The sequence below is a fragment of the Sinocyclocheilus grahami genome, unplaced genomic scaffold (assembly GCF_001515645.1).
Source record: "Sinocyclocheilus grahami isolate Dianchi unplaced genomic scaffold, SAMN03320097.WGS_v1.1 scaffold1632.1, whole genome shotgun sequence".
In the NCBI taxonomy this organism is placed as follows: Eukaryota; Metazoa; Chordata; class Actinopteri; order Cypriniformes; family Cyprinidae; genus Sinocyclocheilus; species Sinocyclocheilus grahami.
Window position 1 is genome coordinate 115,042 of NW_015506811.1, and position 19,717 is coordinate 134,758.

At 37.9% G+C, this 19,717-nt stretch overlaps 1 protein-coding gene across 1 annotated transcript in view; it reads left to right on the forward strand.

The window, feature by feature from the left end:
- LOC107571671 (ATP-dependent Clp protease ATP-binding subunit clpX-like, mitochondrial) overlaps positions 1-17,610 on the forward strand; it is a 21,049-nt gene extending 3,439 nt beyond the window's left edge. The window contains exons 3-15 of the mRNA XM_016258004.1: positions 278-417; positions 493-613; positions 2,833-2,984; positions 3,148-3,307; positions 5,710-5,751; positions 6,331-6,507; positions 13,195-13,359; positions 13,710-13,798; positions 15,279-15,443; positions 15,535-15,837; positions 16,167-16,259; positions 17,091-17,197; positions 17,514-17,610. Coding sequence (XP_016113490.1) covers positions 278-417; positions 493-613; positions 2,833-2,984; positions 3,148-3,307; positions 5,710-5,751; positions 6,331-6,507; positions 13,195-13,359; positions 13,710-13,798; positions 15,279-15,443; positions 15,535-15,837; positions 16,167-16,259; positions 17,091-17,197; positions 17,514-17,601 — 1,802 coding nt within the window. The 3' untranslated portion in view covers positions 17,602-17,610. The remainder of the gene's footprint in view (positions 1-277; positions 418-492; positions 614-2,832; positions 2,985-3,147; positions 3,308-5,709; positions 5,752-6,330; positions 6,508-13,194; positions 13,360-13,709; positions 13,799-15,278; positions 15,444-15,534; positions 15,838-16,166; positions 16,260-17,090; positions 17,198-17,513) is intronic.
- Positions 17,611-19,717: the final 2,107 nt, after the last annotated feature.

A 19,717-nucleotide genomic window follows, 5' to 3' on the forward strand; every position in this document is an offset into this window, starting at 1 on the left:
GCCATCCGTGATGTAGATGAGGTAGTTTCTTCATCAGATTTGGAGAAATGTAGATCCTCTTTGGTGAATGGGTGCCGTCAGAATGAGAGTCCAAACCGCTGATAAAAACATCACAGTCCATCAGTTAATGCGAAAAGCGGCATGTTTGTGAGAAACAGATCTATCATGAAGACATTTTGTAACTTTAAACCTCGTTTCTGGCCGAAATGTGAGTCAATCGAATGGCATTCAACTGGTTTGATTGTTTGGGAACATATTGTGTATTGTTTCCTGGCAGGTTTTTCTCGCTCGCGTCTTCAGCTCTTCAGCCGCACCAGAGCAGTTTGTGATGAAGTCCATCTTCCTCCATTCGTGCGCGTGAGGCCGTTCTCACAGACAGCAGTGTGTTTCGCTTCTGAAGACGGCGATGGAGGAAAGGTACTCGTCAGTCTTTGTTCCATTTACATGAACGTGCACCTGATGTGTGAGTTACTCACAGTTACGGTTTTGCAGAAGGGTGTAGGTGAGGCGGGTGGAAAGCGGGCGTCAGGCGCTGGAGGTTCAGGGAAAGGTGGCAGTCAGCTGAGATGTCCGAAGTGTGGAGATCCTTGTACACACGTGGAGACTTTTGTGTGTAAGTAAGGTTTTAATAATGAAATGAATAACTAGATTCCACATTACCAGTCAGTGTCTGTTCAGCTGTTATTAGGGTTGCAAAAAGGTGGAAAATTTCCAGTAAATTTGGGAAACTTTCCAGGATTTCTGGGAATATTCCAGGGATTTTTGGAAAGTTTCCGGAAATGTTCCACCCCTTTGCAACCCTAGTTGTTATTTACAAAATTGTGAGTGTTGCCATTTTAAGGGCAGATAAATGACATTTGCAAGAGTGTCCACCTTAAAAAAGAAAAAATCCAGTTTAAAGCACATTTGCCACATTCGTAGAAATGTCTGTTTTTATTAATGTTGATTTTATATGGTTTTGAAAAAAATGTTTGTGCTATTTTTTTTTTTAGCATTTCCCCTACACACATTTATTTTACTTGTTTTTTGTTAATATAATGAATATTTATATATGATATAATTAGAATTAATGATTTATTATATAAATATGATTTATTTTCTTCATAAAAACATGAACATGTTGGTTGCACCCACATGATTTTTGTCGATCAAGACTTTGATGGGTTTTTTTTTCTCTTTTTCAGATGTACTAAACTTTTGTTACAATTTTAATTTTTTTTCTAAAACATAATTACAAAATATTTACTAGTTATTTTTTTTTACTCTTTCATTATGATTTTTAAACAGTTATGCCACTTTTCAGTATTCTTCCCACAAAAATATACGCACACACGTATACATGCATATGTGACCCTGGCCCACATCACCGGTCGTAAGGGTCAATTTTTCAAAATTGAGATTTCTACATAATCTGAAAGCTGAATAAATAAGCTTTTAGGGTTTGTTAGGATAGGACAAGATTTGGCCGAGATACAACTATTTGAAAATCTGGAATCTGAGGGTGCAAAAACATCAAAATATTGAGAAAATCATCTTTTAAGTTGTCCAAATGAAGTTCTTAGCAATGCATATTACTAATCAAACATTAAGTTTTGATATATGTACGGTCAGAAATTTACGAAATATCTTCATGCAGCATGATCTTTACTTAATATCCTAATGATTTTTGGCATAAAAGAAAAATCAATCATTTTGACCCATACAATGTATTGTTGGCTATTGCTACAAATATACCCCAGCGACTTAAGACTGCTTTTGTGCTGCAGGGTCACATATATAAAGGTAAACATAATGAAATGAATTGTAATTCGGTGACGCATGTTAACATGTTAGATTAGATGTATTCAAGTCATTAAATGCAATTTAGAAATAAAATATATGTTTTAATAAACTGTAGGCAGGACAAATAGTGAATGTTATGTCATTGACCTCGGCGTTTTGTTCCCCCTTTTTTTTTTTTTTTACTTTACAGTAATGCGTTTTGTCGCCACGTGATGCCCAGAGTAAAATCTGGCTCCTGAAGCAACACCAATGAAGAGCCATACAGATGATTCTAGGATCTGTATTAACTGCTCAAACCATGTCTCGTAGAGATGTTGTTGTTAGGATAGGACAAGATTTGGCCGAGATACAACTATTTGAAAATCTGGAATCTGAGGGTGCAAAAACATCAAAATATTGAGAAAATCATCTTTTAAGTTGTCCAAATGAAGTTCTTAGCAATGCATATTACTAATCAAACATTGTTTTGATATATGTACGGTCAGAAATTTACGAAATATCTTCATGGAACATGACCTTTACTTAATATCCTAATGATTTTTGGCATAAAAGAAAAATCAATCATTTTGACCCATACAATGTATTGTTGGCTATTGCTACAAATATACCCCAGCGACTTAAGACTGCTTTTGTGCTGCAGGGTCACATATATAAAGGTAAACATAATGAAATGAATTGTAATTCGGTGACGCATGTTAACATGTTAGATTAGATGTATTCAAGTCATTAAATGCAATTTAGAAATAAAATATATGTTTTAATAAACTGTAGGCAGGACAAATAGTGAATGTTATGTCATTGACCTCGGCGTTTTGTTCCCCCTTTTTTTTTTTTTTTACTTTACAGTAATGCGTTTTGTCGCCACGTGATGCCCAGAGTAAAATCTGGCTCCTGAAGCAACACCAATGAAGAGCCATACAGATGATTCTAGGATCTGTATTAACTGCTCAAACCATGTCTCGTAGAGATGTTGTGAACTTCTGGTTCTGTTGAGGTAACCGCTGGTTGTGGCATCTAGATATTCATGTCTATTGTATTTGCTCCACACAGCCTCCACGCGGTTTGTGAAATGTGAAAAGTGCCATAATTTCTTCGTGGTTCTGTCTGAGACGGACTCTAAGAAGGGTTTGAATAAGGAAGCGGAGAGCTCGGAGCATGTTCAATTTGCATTAGCTCAGAAACCCCCTCCGCCTCCTAAAAAGGTGCCGTTCCATCACACCATCCAGACATTATTACATTAACTTAAGTTGATATGCGTGTCATCAGATCAGCTTTTTAAAAGTAAACCAGTCGAAGCTAATCCTGTGACAGCAGAAATGCAGCGAACAGCTCTCACATGGGCTTCTGTTGTCTCCACCTCTTTAGATTTATGCCTACCTCGACAAATACGTTGTTGGCCAGTCATACGCCAAGAAAGTGTTGGCAGTTGCCGTCTATAATCATTACAAACGGATCTACAGCAACCTCCCGGCAGCAGGCCGACAGCAAGCGGAAACAGACAAACAGAGTCCCCTCTCTCCCAGAGGTTTGTATTATATCATAATCTGACATTTATTCATAAAATAAAGTAGTGCTGTCAAACGATTAATCGCATCCAAAATAGAAGTATTTGTTTACATAATATATATGTGTGTGTGTACTGCGTATATTTATTACGTATATATAAATCGCGACACATGCATGTATATATTTAAGAAAAATATGTTTATATATTAAATGTATTTATATATAAATTACATGAATATAAATATATACATGTAGATATTTTCTAAATATATACTGTATGTGTGTGTATTTATATACATAATAAATATACACAGTATACACGCATATGTAAACAAAAACATTTTATTTTGGATGCGATTAATCGTTTGACAGCACTAAAATAAACATCTAAATGCTGTGAAAATGAACATGTTCATGTTTTTTTAATTTTTTTTTATCTAATGTTAACAAATTTAACCTTACTGTAAAATGTTACCCTAATTTTAGTCTTTCAACAGTAGGGATGTAACGATTCACTCAACTCACGATTCGATTCACGATTTTTTTTTTTACAAAATGAGATTTAAGACGAATTATAAATTAAATGTGCCCTTTTATTATTGCCTGGACAAAATGCTCCATGTTTCTTTGTGAAATTGAAATATAACACTATAATAATATACTAATATAGCACTTGCATATCATTGCTCTTTTGTTGGTTTTGATTGCTTCTATTGTCTTCATTTGTAAGTCGCTTTGGACAAAAGCATCTGCTAAATGACAAAATTTAAATGTAAGTAACAAAACTACATTGAAATTTTAAAACAAGCCCCAAATCAAATAAGTAACACAAATAAAAGAAATCTCGTCATATAAACAAACTAAGGCTTTGTCTGTGCTCGGTCCATTTAAAATTAGAGGCAACCACTCAACCACTGCCAGGATCCAAACAAAGATGCTGCATACATGCAACATGAGCAGTTTTTAATCTAAATTAGGTTGTATAATGGTATAATGTGACGCAAAAACAGAATGGTTTGACTTCAGTTTTGTGAAACTATACATACAAAAATATCTGCATGAAACCGAAACGGCAGACGAGCTGAACGAGACGCAGATTCACTCTCTGCCAGCAGGTGGCGCTTAAACCCTTTCCTTGGTTTCGGCTCGCAGTTAATCGTTACATCCCTATTCAACAGCATTCAGTATATCTCAACATTTTATAAAAAAAAATACAATAAAAATCATTACTCTATAGATCTTGATAAAATATTTTCCACCTTGGTATTCAGTGAATGAGCACAATGAATAATAAAATGCAATCGTTTTCATTTAAATGCACCAATATAACAATACATGGTAATACATTTTTTTTTTTAACTGAAACAAAAACATCATGTAGAGATTTCCATGAATAGTTGCAAGTTGATAATGCGATAAAATTGCGAAGTTTGCCTTGATGTCTAAAAAGGGGATAGTGCTTATCCTCAAGTTGTTCCAAACCTGTGCGAGTTTCTGTCTTCTGCTGAACACAAAAGAAGATATTTTGAAGAATCAAACTGACTTCCATAGTATTTTTTCCTATGCTATAGAAGTCAATGGCTACCGTCAACTTAAGTCCCCCACATTCTTCAAAATACCTACTTTTGTGTTCAGCTGAAGAAAGAAACTCACACAGGTTTGGAACAACTTGAGGGCGAGTAAGTGATGACACCATTTTCATTTTTGGATTGCCAACTAAAATCATAATAAATATAGTCGCGCTGATTTTTCAAATGAGATCAATTTTTAAAAGACTTTATTTGGCCATTAGTTTTTCATTTTACTTTTTGAAAGAAGTCTCTTCTGCTCATCAAAGCTGCATTTATTAATTATTACAAATGGAGCTCTTTTGTATTGTAATACATTTTGAAATGCAATTTATTTCTGTGATTTAAAGCTGACTTTTCAGTGTCACGTGATCCTTCAGAAATCATTCTAATATGCTGATTCGCTGCTCAAGAAAGACATTTATTATTATCAGTATCGGTGTTAAAATCAGTTGTGCTGCTTCATATTTGTTTGTGATAACCATGATCCATTTGTTTCATCGTGTTTTGATGAGGAGAAAGTTCAAAAGAAGTGCATGCTACCCAAAATAGATATTTTTGTAACAAAATAAAACGTCATAACTGATACTTTAAATCAATTTAACGCATCCTTGCAAATAAGATTCTTAATTTCTTTTTAAAAAATCCTACTGACCCTAAATGCTAGTTTGTGGCAGATAAAGGCTGTCATTCCCTGTTCTTTAGCTCATGTGGCTCATTTGGGGGTCTGTATAGTTTGTCCGTCGTCCAGTAGTGTTTCTATAGTATTCCAGGCACCTAAAGGAAGAGTCAGCGTCTGAACTGTCCCCTGCTTTTACTGTTACACTGTGGTTTACTGTCCTTCTCTCTGTAGAGTTAGAGATCAGAAGACGTGAAGATGAATACAAGTTTACAAGTAAGTGATTGTTTTGTGTACTTCACTTTCACATGCAGTAAAATAACCTAACAGAGGAAACCTTTGAACTTTCCTGTGGCCATATAGTTTTTTGCTGACTCGGCATGACTCCATGTTCCCGTGCACACATATCAACCCTCTGTGCTTGTGTGCGGGGCACTTCAGGATCAGTTGGGTTCATCGCTGACCTCCATAAAGTTGGATAAAGTGTCACAATGACTTAGTTACGGCTCTCATGGTCTCTGGCCATTCAGATTTCACACTGGGGCTTCTGTCCGCTTGCTTCTTATTTATGGTGAGGCCAGCAGGATCATTCTGGACAGGGCTTGCGTAATAGTGACCTCTAGTCTAACTTAGATCCTGAGATGCAATGAAAGATCCAGAACTCTTCCTCTAAAAGCAAACAGCACATTCCACACTTGACTGAAAACCTGTGTTTGGTTATTTCGTATTTTTAGAGATTTAGCCCACGGGGCTTCCGGGCAAAATTCTTGTGGTGTCATGTTGCTTATTCGTGTTTAAATAAATAACACATGATCTGCTGGATGGAGATGTGAAGTAGTTTGGTTGTTTTCTTAGAGCTGCTTCAGATCGCTGGCATTAGTCCCCATGGCAATGCTCTGGGTGCGTCTGTTCAGCAGCAGACCAATCAGCAAGCTCCTCGAGACAAAAGGGGCAGGGACGTGCTTGACTCCGCCCACACTGATATTAAGCTGGAAAAGAGCAACGTTGTGTTGCTGGGACCTACTGGATCAGGTTAGTACAGGATTTCCACACAACTCTTTATAGCACCAACTGGTGGCCAATTTGAATAATATTTGGTGTATTTTTGCTGGCATCCCAAAGGGATGAGGATCTGCCATTTACAATTTAAATTACCAGTTGCCTAAACTTGAATGGCTTTTGATAAATATTTATCCAATCTAAATTATTGGGTCAACTTCATGAAAAATACCTATAAAGTCATATTTCACCAAATATGATGTTTTATACAAAAAAAAAACATGAATTAATTAACATAAATTAACAATTGAGCAAACTATTTGTGGTAATGATAATGACTCGTAATTTTTTTATCACAATGAGAATTTGAGGAAAAATTTGCTGAATTGCCATGCAAATAATGCAAAAAAAAAATTCATAATGGCCATAAATTTGGCCTCATTTTCGTAATGCAAAACATTATACAGGGCTCTAGACTCACAGTGCCTTCTAAACGGGATATATCGCCCTCCGAAGGGCACTTTGAAGTGAAAACAGTCATGGCCGCCATATTGAAGGGTTGTTCCAAACTGAAGTGCTCAAAACTGGCCCCTTCAAAGGGCCCTTTGGAATGAAGTATTTTGAAGGGTACAACTGATGGACACTTCGGGCCCCCATGATCCTTTGCGCGGATTCTTTCCATGATGATGGCGCCTCCGTGTGGGCACGGGATGATGACGCAGAAGGGCACTTCAAGAAACAGTTGTTTGGTCCCCTACACCCTTCAACCCTTCAGAGCTCTCACTCCGGAGGGTAAACCCTTTGAAGGGATTAGGGCACAGGGATGAGCTCCTCCGAATGGAACGCAGGGTCATTCTTCCCACTGGTCGCTCTTTTGCGCGACTAACTTTCTCAGTTGGTCGCACGAGCACATAATTCTGTCGCAATTTTTTTTTTCATTTTGATACAACATTGGAATTAATCAATGCATGCTGATGAACTTTTATCAATGTTTATAGTTATATGGTAACAAAAGTGGTAACACTCAACCCTTTTTCATCAGTATTATTTGTGATTTAAATTTTGTGAACTGGAGTTCCTCTTTTGCTGTGTTATAAGCCAGGCTTCGTGCACTTTCAAATTCGCGATCTTGTTGTCACGTTTTACAAGAAAAGATAATTGTCTGTTTTGCTTACATCTACACACCTTTCACTTTTTTTATATTTATATACATAATAAATATACACAGTATACACGCATATGTAAACAAAAACATTTTATTTTGGATGCGATTAATCGTTTGACAGCACTAAAATAAACATCTAAATGCTGTGAAAATGAACATGTTCATGTTTTTTTAATTTTTTTTTATCTAATGTTAACAAATTTAACCTTACTGTAAAATGTTACCCTAATTTTAGTCTTTCAACAGTAGGGATGTAACGATTCACTCAACTCACGATTCGATTCACGATTTTTTTTTTTACAAAATGAGATTTAAGACGAATTATAAATTAAATGTGCCCTTTTATTATTGCCTGGACAAAATGCTCCATGTTTCTTTGTGAAATTGAAATATAACACTATAATAATATACTAATATAGCACTTGCATATCATTGCTCTTTTGTTGGTTTTGATTGCTTCTATTGTCTTCATTTGTAAGTCGCTTTGGACAAAAGCATCTGCTAAATGACTAAATTTAAATGTAAGTAACAAAACTACATTGAAATTTTAAAACAAGCCCCAAATCAAATAAGTAACACAAATAAAAGAAATCTCGTCATATAAACAAACTAAGGCTTTGTCTGTGCTCGGTCCATTTAAAATTAGAGGCAACCACTGCATTTTAATCAGGATCCAAACAAAGATGCTGCATACATGCAACATGAGCAGTTTTTAATCTAAATTAGGTTGTATAATGTCAAAATGTGACGCAAAAACAGAATGGTTTGAGTTCAGTTTTGTGAAACTATACATACAAAAATATCTGCATGAAACCGAAACGGCAGACGAGCTGAACGAGACGCAGATTCACTCTCTGCCAGCAGGTGGCGCTTAAACCCTTTCCTTGGTTTCGGCTCGCAGTTAATCGTTACATCCCTATTCAACAGCATTCAGTATATCTCAACATTTTATTAAAAAAAATACAATAAAAATCATTACTCTATAGATCTTGATAAAATATTTTCCACCTTGGTATTCAGTGAATGAGCACAATGAATAATAAAATGCAATCGTTTTCATTTAAATGCACCAATATAACAATACATGGTAATACATTTTTTTTTTTAACTGAAACAAAAACATCATGTAGAGATTTCCATGAATAGTTGCAAGTTGATAATGCGATAAAATTGCGAAGTTTGCCTTGATGTCTAAAAAGGGGATAGTGCTTATCCTCAAGTTGTTCCAAACCTGTGCGAGTTTCTGTCTTCTGCTGAACACAAAAGAAGATATTTTGAAGAATCAAACTGACTTCCATAGTATTTTTTCCTATGCTATAGAAGTCAATGGCTACCGTCAACTTAAGTCCCCCACATTCTTCAAAATACCTACTTTTGTGTTCAGCTGAAGAAAGAAACTCACACAGGTTTGGAACAACTTGAGGGCGAGTAAGTGATGACACCATTTTCATTTTTGGATTGCCAACTAAAATCATAATAAATATAGTCGCGCTGATTTTTCAAATGAGATCAATTTTTAAAAGACTTTATTTGGCCATTAGTTTTTCATTTTACTTTTTGAAAGAAGTCTCTTCTGCTCATCAAAGCTGCATTTATTAATTATTACAAATGGAGCTCTTTTGTATTGTAATACATTTTGAAATGCAATTTATTTCTGTGATTTAAAGCTGACTTTTCAGTGTCACGTGATCCTTCAGAAATCATTCTAATATGCTGATTCGCTGCTCAAGAAAGACATTTATTATTATCAGTATCGGTGTTAAAATCAGTTGTGCTGCTTCATATTTGTTTGTGATAACCATGATCCATTTGTTTCATCGTGTTTTGATGAGGAGAAAGTTCAAAAGAAGTGCATGCTACCCAAAATAGATATTTTTGTAACAAAATAAAACGTCATAACTGATACTTTAAATCAATTTAACGCATCCTTGCAAATAAGATTCTTAATTTCTTTTTAAAAAATCCTACTGACCCTAAATGCTAGTTTGTGGCAGATAAAGGCTGTCATTCCCTGTTCTTTAGCTCATGTGGCTCATTTGGGGGTCTGTATAGTTTGTCCGTCGTCCAGTAGTGTTTCTATAGTATTCCAGGCACCTAAAGGAAGAGTCAGCGTCTGAACTGTCCCCTGCTTTTACTGTTACACTGTGGTTTACTGTCCTTCTCTCTGTAGAGTTAGAGATCAGAAGACGTGAAGATGAATACAAGTTTACAAGTAAGTGATTGTTTTGTGTACTTCACTTTCACATGCAGTAAAATAACCTAACAGAGGAAACCTTTGAACTTTCCTGTGGCCATATAGTTTTTTGCTGACTCGGCATGACTCCATGTTCCCGTGCACACATATCAACCCTCTGTGCTTGTGTGCGGGGCACTTCAGGATCAGTTGGGTTCATCGCTGACCTCCATAAAGTTGGATAAAGTGTCACAATGACTTAGTTACGGCTCTCATGGTCTCTGGCCATTCAGATTTCACACTGGGGCTTCTGTCCGCTTGCTTCTTATTTATGGTGAGGCCAGCAGGATCATTCTGGACAGGGCTTGCGTAATAGTGACCTCTAGTCTAACTTAGATCCTGAGATGCAATGAAAGATCCAGAACTCTTCCTCTAAAAGCAAACAGCACATTCCACACTTGACTGAAAACCTGTGTTTGGTTATTTCGTATTTTTAGAGATTTAGCCCACGGGGCTTCCGGGCAAAATTCTTGTGGTGTCATGTTGCTTATTTGTGTTTAAATAAATAACACATGATCTGCTGGATGGAGATGTGAAGTAGTTTGGTTGTTTTCTTAGAGCTGCTTCAGATCGCTGGCATTAGTCCCCATGGCAATGCTCTGGGTGCGTCTGTTCAGCAGCAGACCAATCAGCAAGCTCCTCGAGACAAAAGGGGCAGGGACGTGCTTGACTCCGCCCACACTGATATTAAGCTGGAAAAGAGCAACGTTGTGTTGCTGGGACCTACTGGATCAGGTTAGTACAGGATTTCCACACAACTCTTTATAGCACCAACTGGTGGCCAATTTGAATAATATTTGGTGTATTTTTGCTGGCATCCCAAAGGGATGAGGATCTGCCATTTACAATTTAAATTACCAGTTGCCTAAACTTGAATGGCTTTTGATAAATATTTATCCAATCTAAATTATTGGGTCAACTTCATGAAAAATACCTATAAAGTCATATTTCACCAAATATGATGTTTTATACAAAAAAAAAACATGAATTAATTAACATAAATTAACAATTGAGCAAACTATTTGTGGTAATGATAATGACTCGTAATTTTTTTATCACAATGAGAATTTGAGGAAAAATTTGCTGAATTGCCATGCAAATAATGCAAAAAAAAAATTCATAATGGCCATAAATTTGGCCTCATTTTCGTAATGCAAAACATTATACAGGGCTCTAGACTCACAGTGCCTTCTAAACGGGATATATCGCCCTCCGAAGGGCACTTTGAAGTGAAAACAGTCATGGCCGCCATATTACATGAATTAATTAACATAAATTAACAATTGAGCAAACTATTTGTGGTAATGATAATGACTCGTAATTTTTTTATCACAATGAGAATTTGAGGAAAAATTTGCTTAATTGCCATGCAAATAATGCAAAAAAAAAATTCATAATGGCCATAAATTTGGCCTCATTTTCGTAATGCAAAACATTATACAGGGCTCTAGACTCACAGTGCCTTCTAAACGGGATATATCGCCCTCCGAAGGGCACTTTGAAGTGAAAACAGTCATGGCCGCCATATTGAAGGGTTGTTCCAAACTGAAGTGCTCAAAACTGGCCCCTTCAAAGGGCCCTTTGGAATGAAGTATTTTGAAGGGTACAACTGATGGACACTTCGGGCCCCCATGATCCTTTGCGCGGATTCTTTCCATGATGATGGCGCCTCCGTGTGGGCACGGGATGATGACGCAGAAGGGCACTTCAAGAAACAGTTGTTTGGTCCCCTACACCCTTCAACCCTTCAGAGCTCTCACTCCGGAGGGTAAACCCTTTGAAGGGATTAGGGCACAGGGATGAGCTCCTCCGAATGGAACGCAGGGTCATTCTTCCCACTGGTCGCTCTTTTGCGCGACTAACTTTCTCAGTTGGTCGCACGAGCACATAATTCTGTCGCAATTTTTTTTTTCATTTTGATACATTATTGGAATTAATCAATGCATGCTGATGAACTTTTATCAATGTTTATAGTTATATGGTAACAAAAGTGGTAACACTCAACCCTTTTTCATCAGTATTATTTGTGATTTAAATTTTGTGAACTGGAGTTCCTCTTTTGCTGTGTTATAAGCCAGGCTTCGTGCACTTTCAAATTCGCGATCTTGTTGTCACGTTTTACAAGAAAAGATAATTGTCTGTTTTGCTTACATCTACACACCTTTCACTTTTTTTAAGACCAAAACAAAAGATGGATTCATTGTTATTCTTAATTAAATAGCACAACAACAATAAATCAGTAGGCTATAATGACAAACTAGCTTACATAACGTTTATTAACAAAAACGAATAAGACGAGGCATGGCATACACCACATGCTGTATTATATATATATATACAGTGGGTATGGAAAGTATTCAGACCCCCTTAAATTTTTCACTCTTTGTTATATTGCAGCCATTTACTAAAATCATTTAAGTTAATTTTTTTTCCTCATTAATGTACACAGAGCACCCCATATTGACAGAAAAACACAGAATTAGGAAAAAAAATAACTTAAATGATTTTAGCAAATGGCTGCAATATAACAAAGAGTGAAAAATGTAAGGGGGTCTGAATACTTTCCGTATATATATATATATATATTGATAAGCTACTACTAAATATTGTAGAAATTATTTTTGTGTAAAGTTGCTTTGCAATGATTTGTATCGTGAAAAGCTCTATACAAATAAACTTGAATTGAATTAAATTGAATATCCTCCGTCTGCCATTTCATTATTCACGTCATTTTTTCCGCGCGCTGCATGCACCTTCGCGCTCGTGCTGACGCGGCGAGTATAAACCAGGCTCTACACCTGAAGCTCTCTTCACGTGATCAGTGAAATCTGACTCCTGCTACAATGTGCTGCGGCTCTGCAACGCTCGCTGTATGGAGCAGACGCTTTGGAGTAAGAGAATGAGCATGCATTCAGAATGCGACCACGTCAAATTTTAACTCGCACATTCTCAAAAAACTGTCGGAAATGCGACCATTTTGGTTGCAGTCTAGAGCCCTGTTATATCTTACTATTTTGATTTTTGGTAGAAATATTACCCAGCAATTTTTTTTGTGCAATTAATCCTTTTAGGATATTTTAGCACTTTTATTTATTTATTTGTTTGTTTATATGTTTATTTATTCACTTTTATTAAAGACAGAACAGCAAGAAGGTGATCATACTCTAATCTTTATGAGAGAAAACCACAAAACTATTGTTATTATCAGTACAAAATAGTTTGTGCGAAGTCTGAATTAAATTCAACTTAATGAAATGTTAATATTTGATCATTTTGATGTATATTTTGAAATCTTTTGACATGATATTGTTGACATTCATAGGTAAAACCCTGCTAGCCCAGACTCTGGCTAAATGCTTGGATGTGCCCTTCGCCATCTGCGATTGTACCACCCTGACGCAGGCGGGCTATGTCGGCGAGGACATTGAGTCTGTTATTGCCAAACTTCTGCAGGACGCGAACTATTCAGTTGAGAAAGCCCAGCAAGGTCAGACTCTCAGACTTCAGAATTTCAAACATTTCGTCTTAGGAAAAAAACACATTCTACTGTAGATTAACTAATTCTGCAACTTTGTACAAATATGTTCTGCATTCCTATGAAGCAAGCACACTGCAACAATACCGCCCCACCTATGTGTAATATTTTCATTTAATAAGCAATGTCATAATATTTCCGTCTTTACAAGGAACAGAAGCTGACTGATATAAAAACGCCTCCATGCGTGACCTTTGAGCATTTCACTGAAACATTTTGATTCCTCTTTCAAAGTTAACTTACTATTTTTAAAAACGAACCCTTTCCATTTGGACGTCTGTGATTTTGTCATTCTCTTGCAGGCATAGTGTTCCTGGATGAGGTGGATAAGATTGGCAGTGTGCCTGGAATTCATCAGCTGAGAGATGTTGGGGGCGAAGGAGTTCAGCAGGTCTGGGATTATATTTCAGCCACATTCATCTCTCCCAGAGCTCTATGATTCTGTCACTGCAATACACCGAGTTACTGGCCTACTAAACTACGTCACACTGCTGTAAATCTCTTATCAGAGCTACTGCCTGAACGCACAGCCAGAATTGTTGAATAGATATTAATATAATTTATTTACAGGTAATGATATGCAAGTAATGCACAAATTTGTGCAACTATGAAGCAGTTTTTTAAATGAGATATTAGTTGAATAAATCACATTGTGTCCATCTGTGTAAATCTAAGGAGCTGCGAGCACAACAACAGGAAATGTTGTTGGCCATAATTTCTCTTACACATAACTGTAGCTTAAAGGGTTAATCGATCTCAAATAGTCCAGTGTAAGTTGCTTGACTGTGTTTAACCTTGAAATGTGCTTGTGACATCGGTTTTGTTCCAAGGAACCTTAAGCTGAGATATTGAGTTTTCCATAAACATGTTTAACAATTTTTTTTTTTTTTTACAAAGATTGGTTAAACCAAGGAAAATTAAAAAGTTTTTTTTTTTCCCCAATACTGATACATTAGAGGTAATTATTTATAATCATAACTAAAAATAATCATAGAAATGGTCCAGCAATCAACTTTTCAATGTTTGGAGTACATGTACTGACCCTAAACACTTTTAGTGTGGACACTGGACAGACAAATGACTTATCTCTGGAAACTTGTTATATTATGCATAGTTAGAAAACACTGTAAATCGTTGGTTTTAATATGAAAAATAACATAAAAAAAAAGATCAGTAATAAAGGCTACTGCACTCTCTTGATCGACAGATCCAGGCAATGTGGACAACTGATAGCACACAGTGCAGTGAGACTGAGAAGTGTGTGGGTTCATTGAAGACCAGATGTACCGTAGCATTTTGAATCATTTGTTGAAGTTTAATTTCACATGCCAGATGGCTGACCAACAGAGCATTGCAGCAATCTGCGTTTGAAATGACATGCACCTACACAACAGGTAAAAAGGACAGGAAGGGTCTAATCTTGATGCTCAAGCGTACTAATCTGCATGACCAGGTAGTCAAGTAAGCAGTCTGTGACAATCAGCTGATAATCAAACACTATCCCACGGGTTCATAGCTGACCTAGCTGGTGTTGTTACTGTCATGCCCGGCTGAATAATGATATTCTGTTGAATTGTTATAGACAAACTTAAAAGGTAGGAAAACTGTTTCTTAATGGTGCTAGCTGTATTGTTTATATCAAAAAGAGAAGCGGACCAAGAAGCGAACCTTGAGGTACCCCAGTGGCTAGCTGTTTTGTCTTGGGTATCCTCGCTTCTGAGAAAATCATTAAGAATCAACCTGTGGAGCAGGACACAAACCAACAACGAGTAATAGATTAAACGGAGTAGCAGAACAGAAAGCTCCAGCAGAATTAAATTCTTTTGCATCGTGTAATTGATGGATGTTGATGTTCCTGTGTGTCTGTTCAGGGTTTGCTGAAATTGCTTGAGGGAACAATCATTAATGTTCCAGAGAAGAACAGCAGGAAGTTGAGAGGAGAGACCGTGCAAGTGGATACAACCAACATTTTGTTTGTGGCATCGGGTGCTTTCAACGGGCTGGACAGGATCATCAGCCGTAGGAAAAATGAAAAGGTTATTTTTCTACAGTATAATATAATTATTTACAGGTTCTCCAACGTTTGCCTGATTACAGTGTGTTATACTTTCTTGATATCCCCTACAGTATCTTGGTTTTGGGACGCCCTCTAACCTGGGAAAAGGGCGTCGAGCTGCAGCAGCTGCAGATCTGGCCAACAGCTCAGGGAATGAAGTGGATGCAATGGCAGAGATGGAGGAAAAGGACCGGCTCCTGCGGAACGTTGAAGCACGGGACCTCATCGAGTTCGGCATGATCCCAGAGTTTGTAGGCCGTTTGCCTGTGGTGGTGCCACTGCACAGTCTGGACGAGGAGATGCTGGTGCAGATCCTTACAGAGCCTCGTAATGCAGTGGTCCCTCAATATCAGGCCCTCCTCAGTATGGATAAAGTATGTATATCATGCTGCATGTTCACCAGGGGTGTCCAATCCTGCTTCTGGATGGCCAATGTCCTACAGTGTTTTCTCCAAACTGCTCCAACACACTTGCTTGAAAGTTTATAGTGATTCTGACGACCTTTATTACCTGGTTCAGGTGTTTAATTAGGGTTGGAGCTAAATTCCACAGGACAAGTGGCCCTTCAGGAGCAGGATTTGACACCCCCGAATGACACCAACTGACATCGTTGTAACCCATGTTCTATACACCTTTAGTGGGTCTTGCTAGATCAGTAGTAGGTCTAGTTATTCATCTTCTGGTTTTGTGATTTTCATTCCAGTGTGAGCTGAATGTAACTCCAGATGCATTGAGGGCAATCGCCCGTTTTGCACTGGAACGAAAGACAGGAGCCAGGGGTCTCCGCTCCATCATGGTAAATAACAGGAATCAAAACCTCACTCAACCATCATTCACAAGAATTCTGTAAGGCCACGTTTACATTGCAGTCCTTTTTGCCAAATACGATTTGTTCACTATATATTTTTTTCTGACGACCAGCTTACCTTTTCTTTTAAAAGTGACCCTTATCCAATATCTGCATTTACACTAAACAGGGTTGCCAGGTCTGCAAAACAAAACCAAATGCTAATCAAAAATACCCTAATCACTTTTTTTATTCGGTAGGTTTCCAATTTAGTGGGAATCCCCCTCTGTCGAAATAGCAAGGGGGAGAGATCACAAAAAACACCCCATTGCAACAGTGTAAAATAAGCCCAATTCTGCAGGGAAACTGCAGAGCTGGCAACACTGCTGGTACTGACCTGCAAAAGCGTCCACTTGAGTCAACGGCATTTGCTTTTTCAATGACGTATAACTCGCGTTGACAGGAATATTGGATCTGTCTCTAATGGCAGACGCAAATTTACAGATCCGATTGATATCAGATTTATTTCCACATATTACACTGTTATTACACGTTCCTGGGTCATATCCGAATTAGGTTACTTAAACCATGTAATGTAAATGCGGCCTAAGTCAACAATGTCCGATGCTGCTCCTTGAGGGCCAATCTCAAATGGAGTTTAGCTCCAGCTTTCCCCAAACACACCTGTCTGGAAGTTTCTATTCATCCTGAAGACCTTGAGTAGCTGCTTCAGGTGTGTTCAAATGGGGTTGGAGGTAAACACTGGAGAGACGCTGTCCTGGAGAAGCAGGACTGGAGACCCCTGCTGCTGTAAATCCTTCTACATCTCTGGTCTTTCAGGAGAAGCTCTTGCTGGAGCCCATGTTTGAGGTGCCTCAATCTGACATCATTGCTGTGGAACTGACTGAGGAGGTGGTCCAGGCCAAGTGTGGGCCACGCTACATTAGGTACAGCTACAGTTTTTCAAGCGGCTAATGTACTGTAGATGTTAGCAATCTTCCAATCTGTTTTGGAGATGGTTCTTTAATGAATCAGTCCAATCCTTTCAGATCTCTTTTGAAATCTTCAGCCACTTCAATAGATCCTCAACATGCATTCTTAAAACTGAAGCATGAACATGCTTCTGAGCAACCTATAAGAAGTGATTCTGTCCTTAAAGGTTTTGTTTTAGGGACCAGTGGCTCCCTAGTCGGTTTGTGAACCTGGAGCACCAACTAAGAATGTGCAAAATAAACTTTGATTTTGTGTGTGTTTGTGATCCAGAGCTCCGCCCAAAGAAACCGAGGAAGAGTTTGACTCGGCCTCTGAGGAAGACAACTGGCCCAGACACGCCGACGCCGCCAACAACTGAACGTGAAGCTGCTGATCTGATATGCTGATTTATTATCAATGCTGGAAACAGTTTTTGGAATGAATGAATGGAATGTTGGGGAGTGGAAGGTTCCTCTGAGATTCGTTTGGCCAACATGTTGAGCTGATCAACAAACAGCTTCTTCTCACAGTTCATCATCCTGGTGAAACACTTCTTCAGAGCGAGAGATGTTCGGCCCGGGTCTCCGTCTATGGTGAGGGGCATGACATTTCCTGACTAGGCGCCGAGTGCTGCCAATCACAACACACACTGGCCCAGCCGACCGATCACAGCACACACTGGCCCAGCCCTGGCCCAGCCGACCGATCACAGCACACACTGGCCCAGCCGACCCATCACAGCACACACTGGCCCAGCCGACCCATCACAGCACACACTGGCCCAGCCAACCAATCACAGCACATTTCGTATTTGTGAGTGCAGGCTGAGGGTCAGAGCAAGGCTGTCCATGCTGCACTTCTGCATAGGGTCTGGCCTCCTCTATGAGCGCCTGGGGGTCTCCACCGAGCACCAGCCGGGCCACCTCACTGTCCAGACCCGCTTTACCCCAGGCGTAGTGCTGCACCACACAGCACACTGGGAACACTGCGAACAGACACGGACACCTGATTGAGCTGTCAGCTACACCGACCATGCAATCAACACACAAATCAGCGAGAACGACAGCCAGTCGTGCTTTAACTCGAGCCGATCTGAATGTTTAGTGAAATGCAGAATGAAATGTGAAGACTGAACTGACGTCACAGCCCGCCAACCAATCACGAGCCTTCGGACGTAAACAAATATTATCCATATTGTAAAATAACTTTTTAATGTATAGCCAGGCCGTTCGAATTTCTTTAATCTCAGGTACATTCTGGACGATTAAGCTAACAAAATTAATAGGTTAAAGATATATTGCATTTTTAATATGAATTATTTTCACAACAATAGAGAGATAATTATAATTAATTCTGCATTAATTATAATAAACAACATTTAACAAAGTATAACCAGTTAAATTGTGCAAACTATAAAATAAGTAAATGTATATGCATTATATATTATATATGTCTGCTAAATGCATACATTATGTAGCGTCTGGACCACTCCAACACACAATATATATTTTCATTTGTCAAAAAAAAAATCTATAAATCTGGCATAAATCTGGAAATTTCCACACAGAAATAAAGGCCTGGAACTAGAGCACAAATGCAATGTAGAAAAGATATGCTCACTCACTCACACACACACACACACACACACACACACGTGTGACTGCAGCAGAGAGCATTTTTATAGAAAATGGCAAATAAAATCAATAAATCCTGCATAAATCTGAAAATGTCTGCACAAAAACGAAGGCCTGATACTAGAACACAAATGCAATGTGGAACGAGCATATTCACTCACTCACGTACACACACACACACACGTACACACACACACACACACACACACACACACACACCATTCATATCTTCTTATTGCAGTTTGTGTGTGTGTGTGTGTGCGTGTGTGTGTGGTTTTTATTTACATTTAAGTAAAATAAAAGTTTTAATTTTACTTTTTAGATTGAAAAAAATATGTGCCTGCAATCAAGTTTTAGTGACAACTTGTGTGGCATTTCTGCAAATTTATGTGGCATTATTGCAAAAGTGGGAACTTCAAAATACCTCAAACAACAAAAAAACTAATTTTATCCTTTGAGAAAAATACAGTTTTTAATGTATTTTATAATGTTTCAACATATATTTGCAACATATATATCAGAAAAGTTGTGAGAGGAGCAGTTAGCCACTTCCAGAAAAAGGAATGGATCTCTATGGGCCTCTTGCTGGATATATATGGTCATTACACTTTTTTTTGTTTTTTTTCAAAAACTGTAATTTCTATACGTTTTTTTTCTAACCAGCAGATGGCAGAATTCTACACATAACACCTAGATCAATATCCAGAAACAACTTAAATAAAATTTAGATAATCATTTAAGTGATTTTTTTTCATGAAAATTTAATATTTCACATGCAAGCTAATGGTGTAGTTTGGGGGGGGGGGGGGGGGTTTTTTTTTTTTTTTTTTTTTTTTTAAAACTGGGTTTTCCTAAACAAAT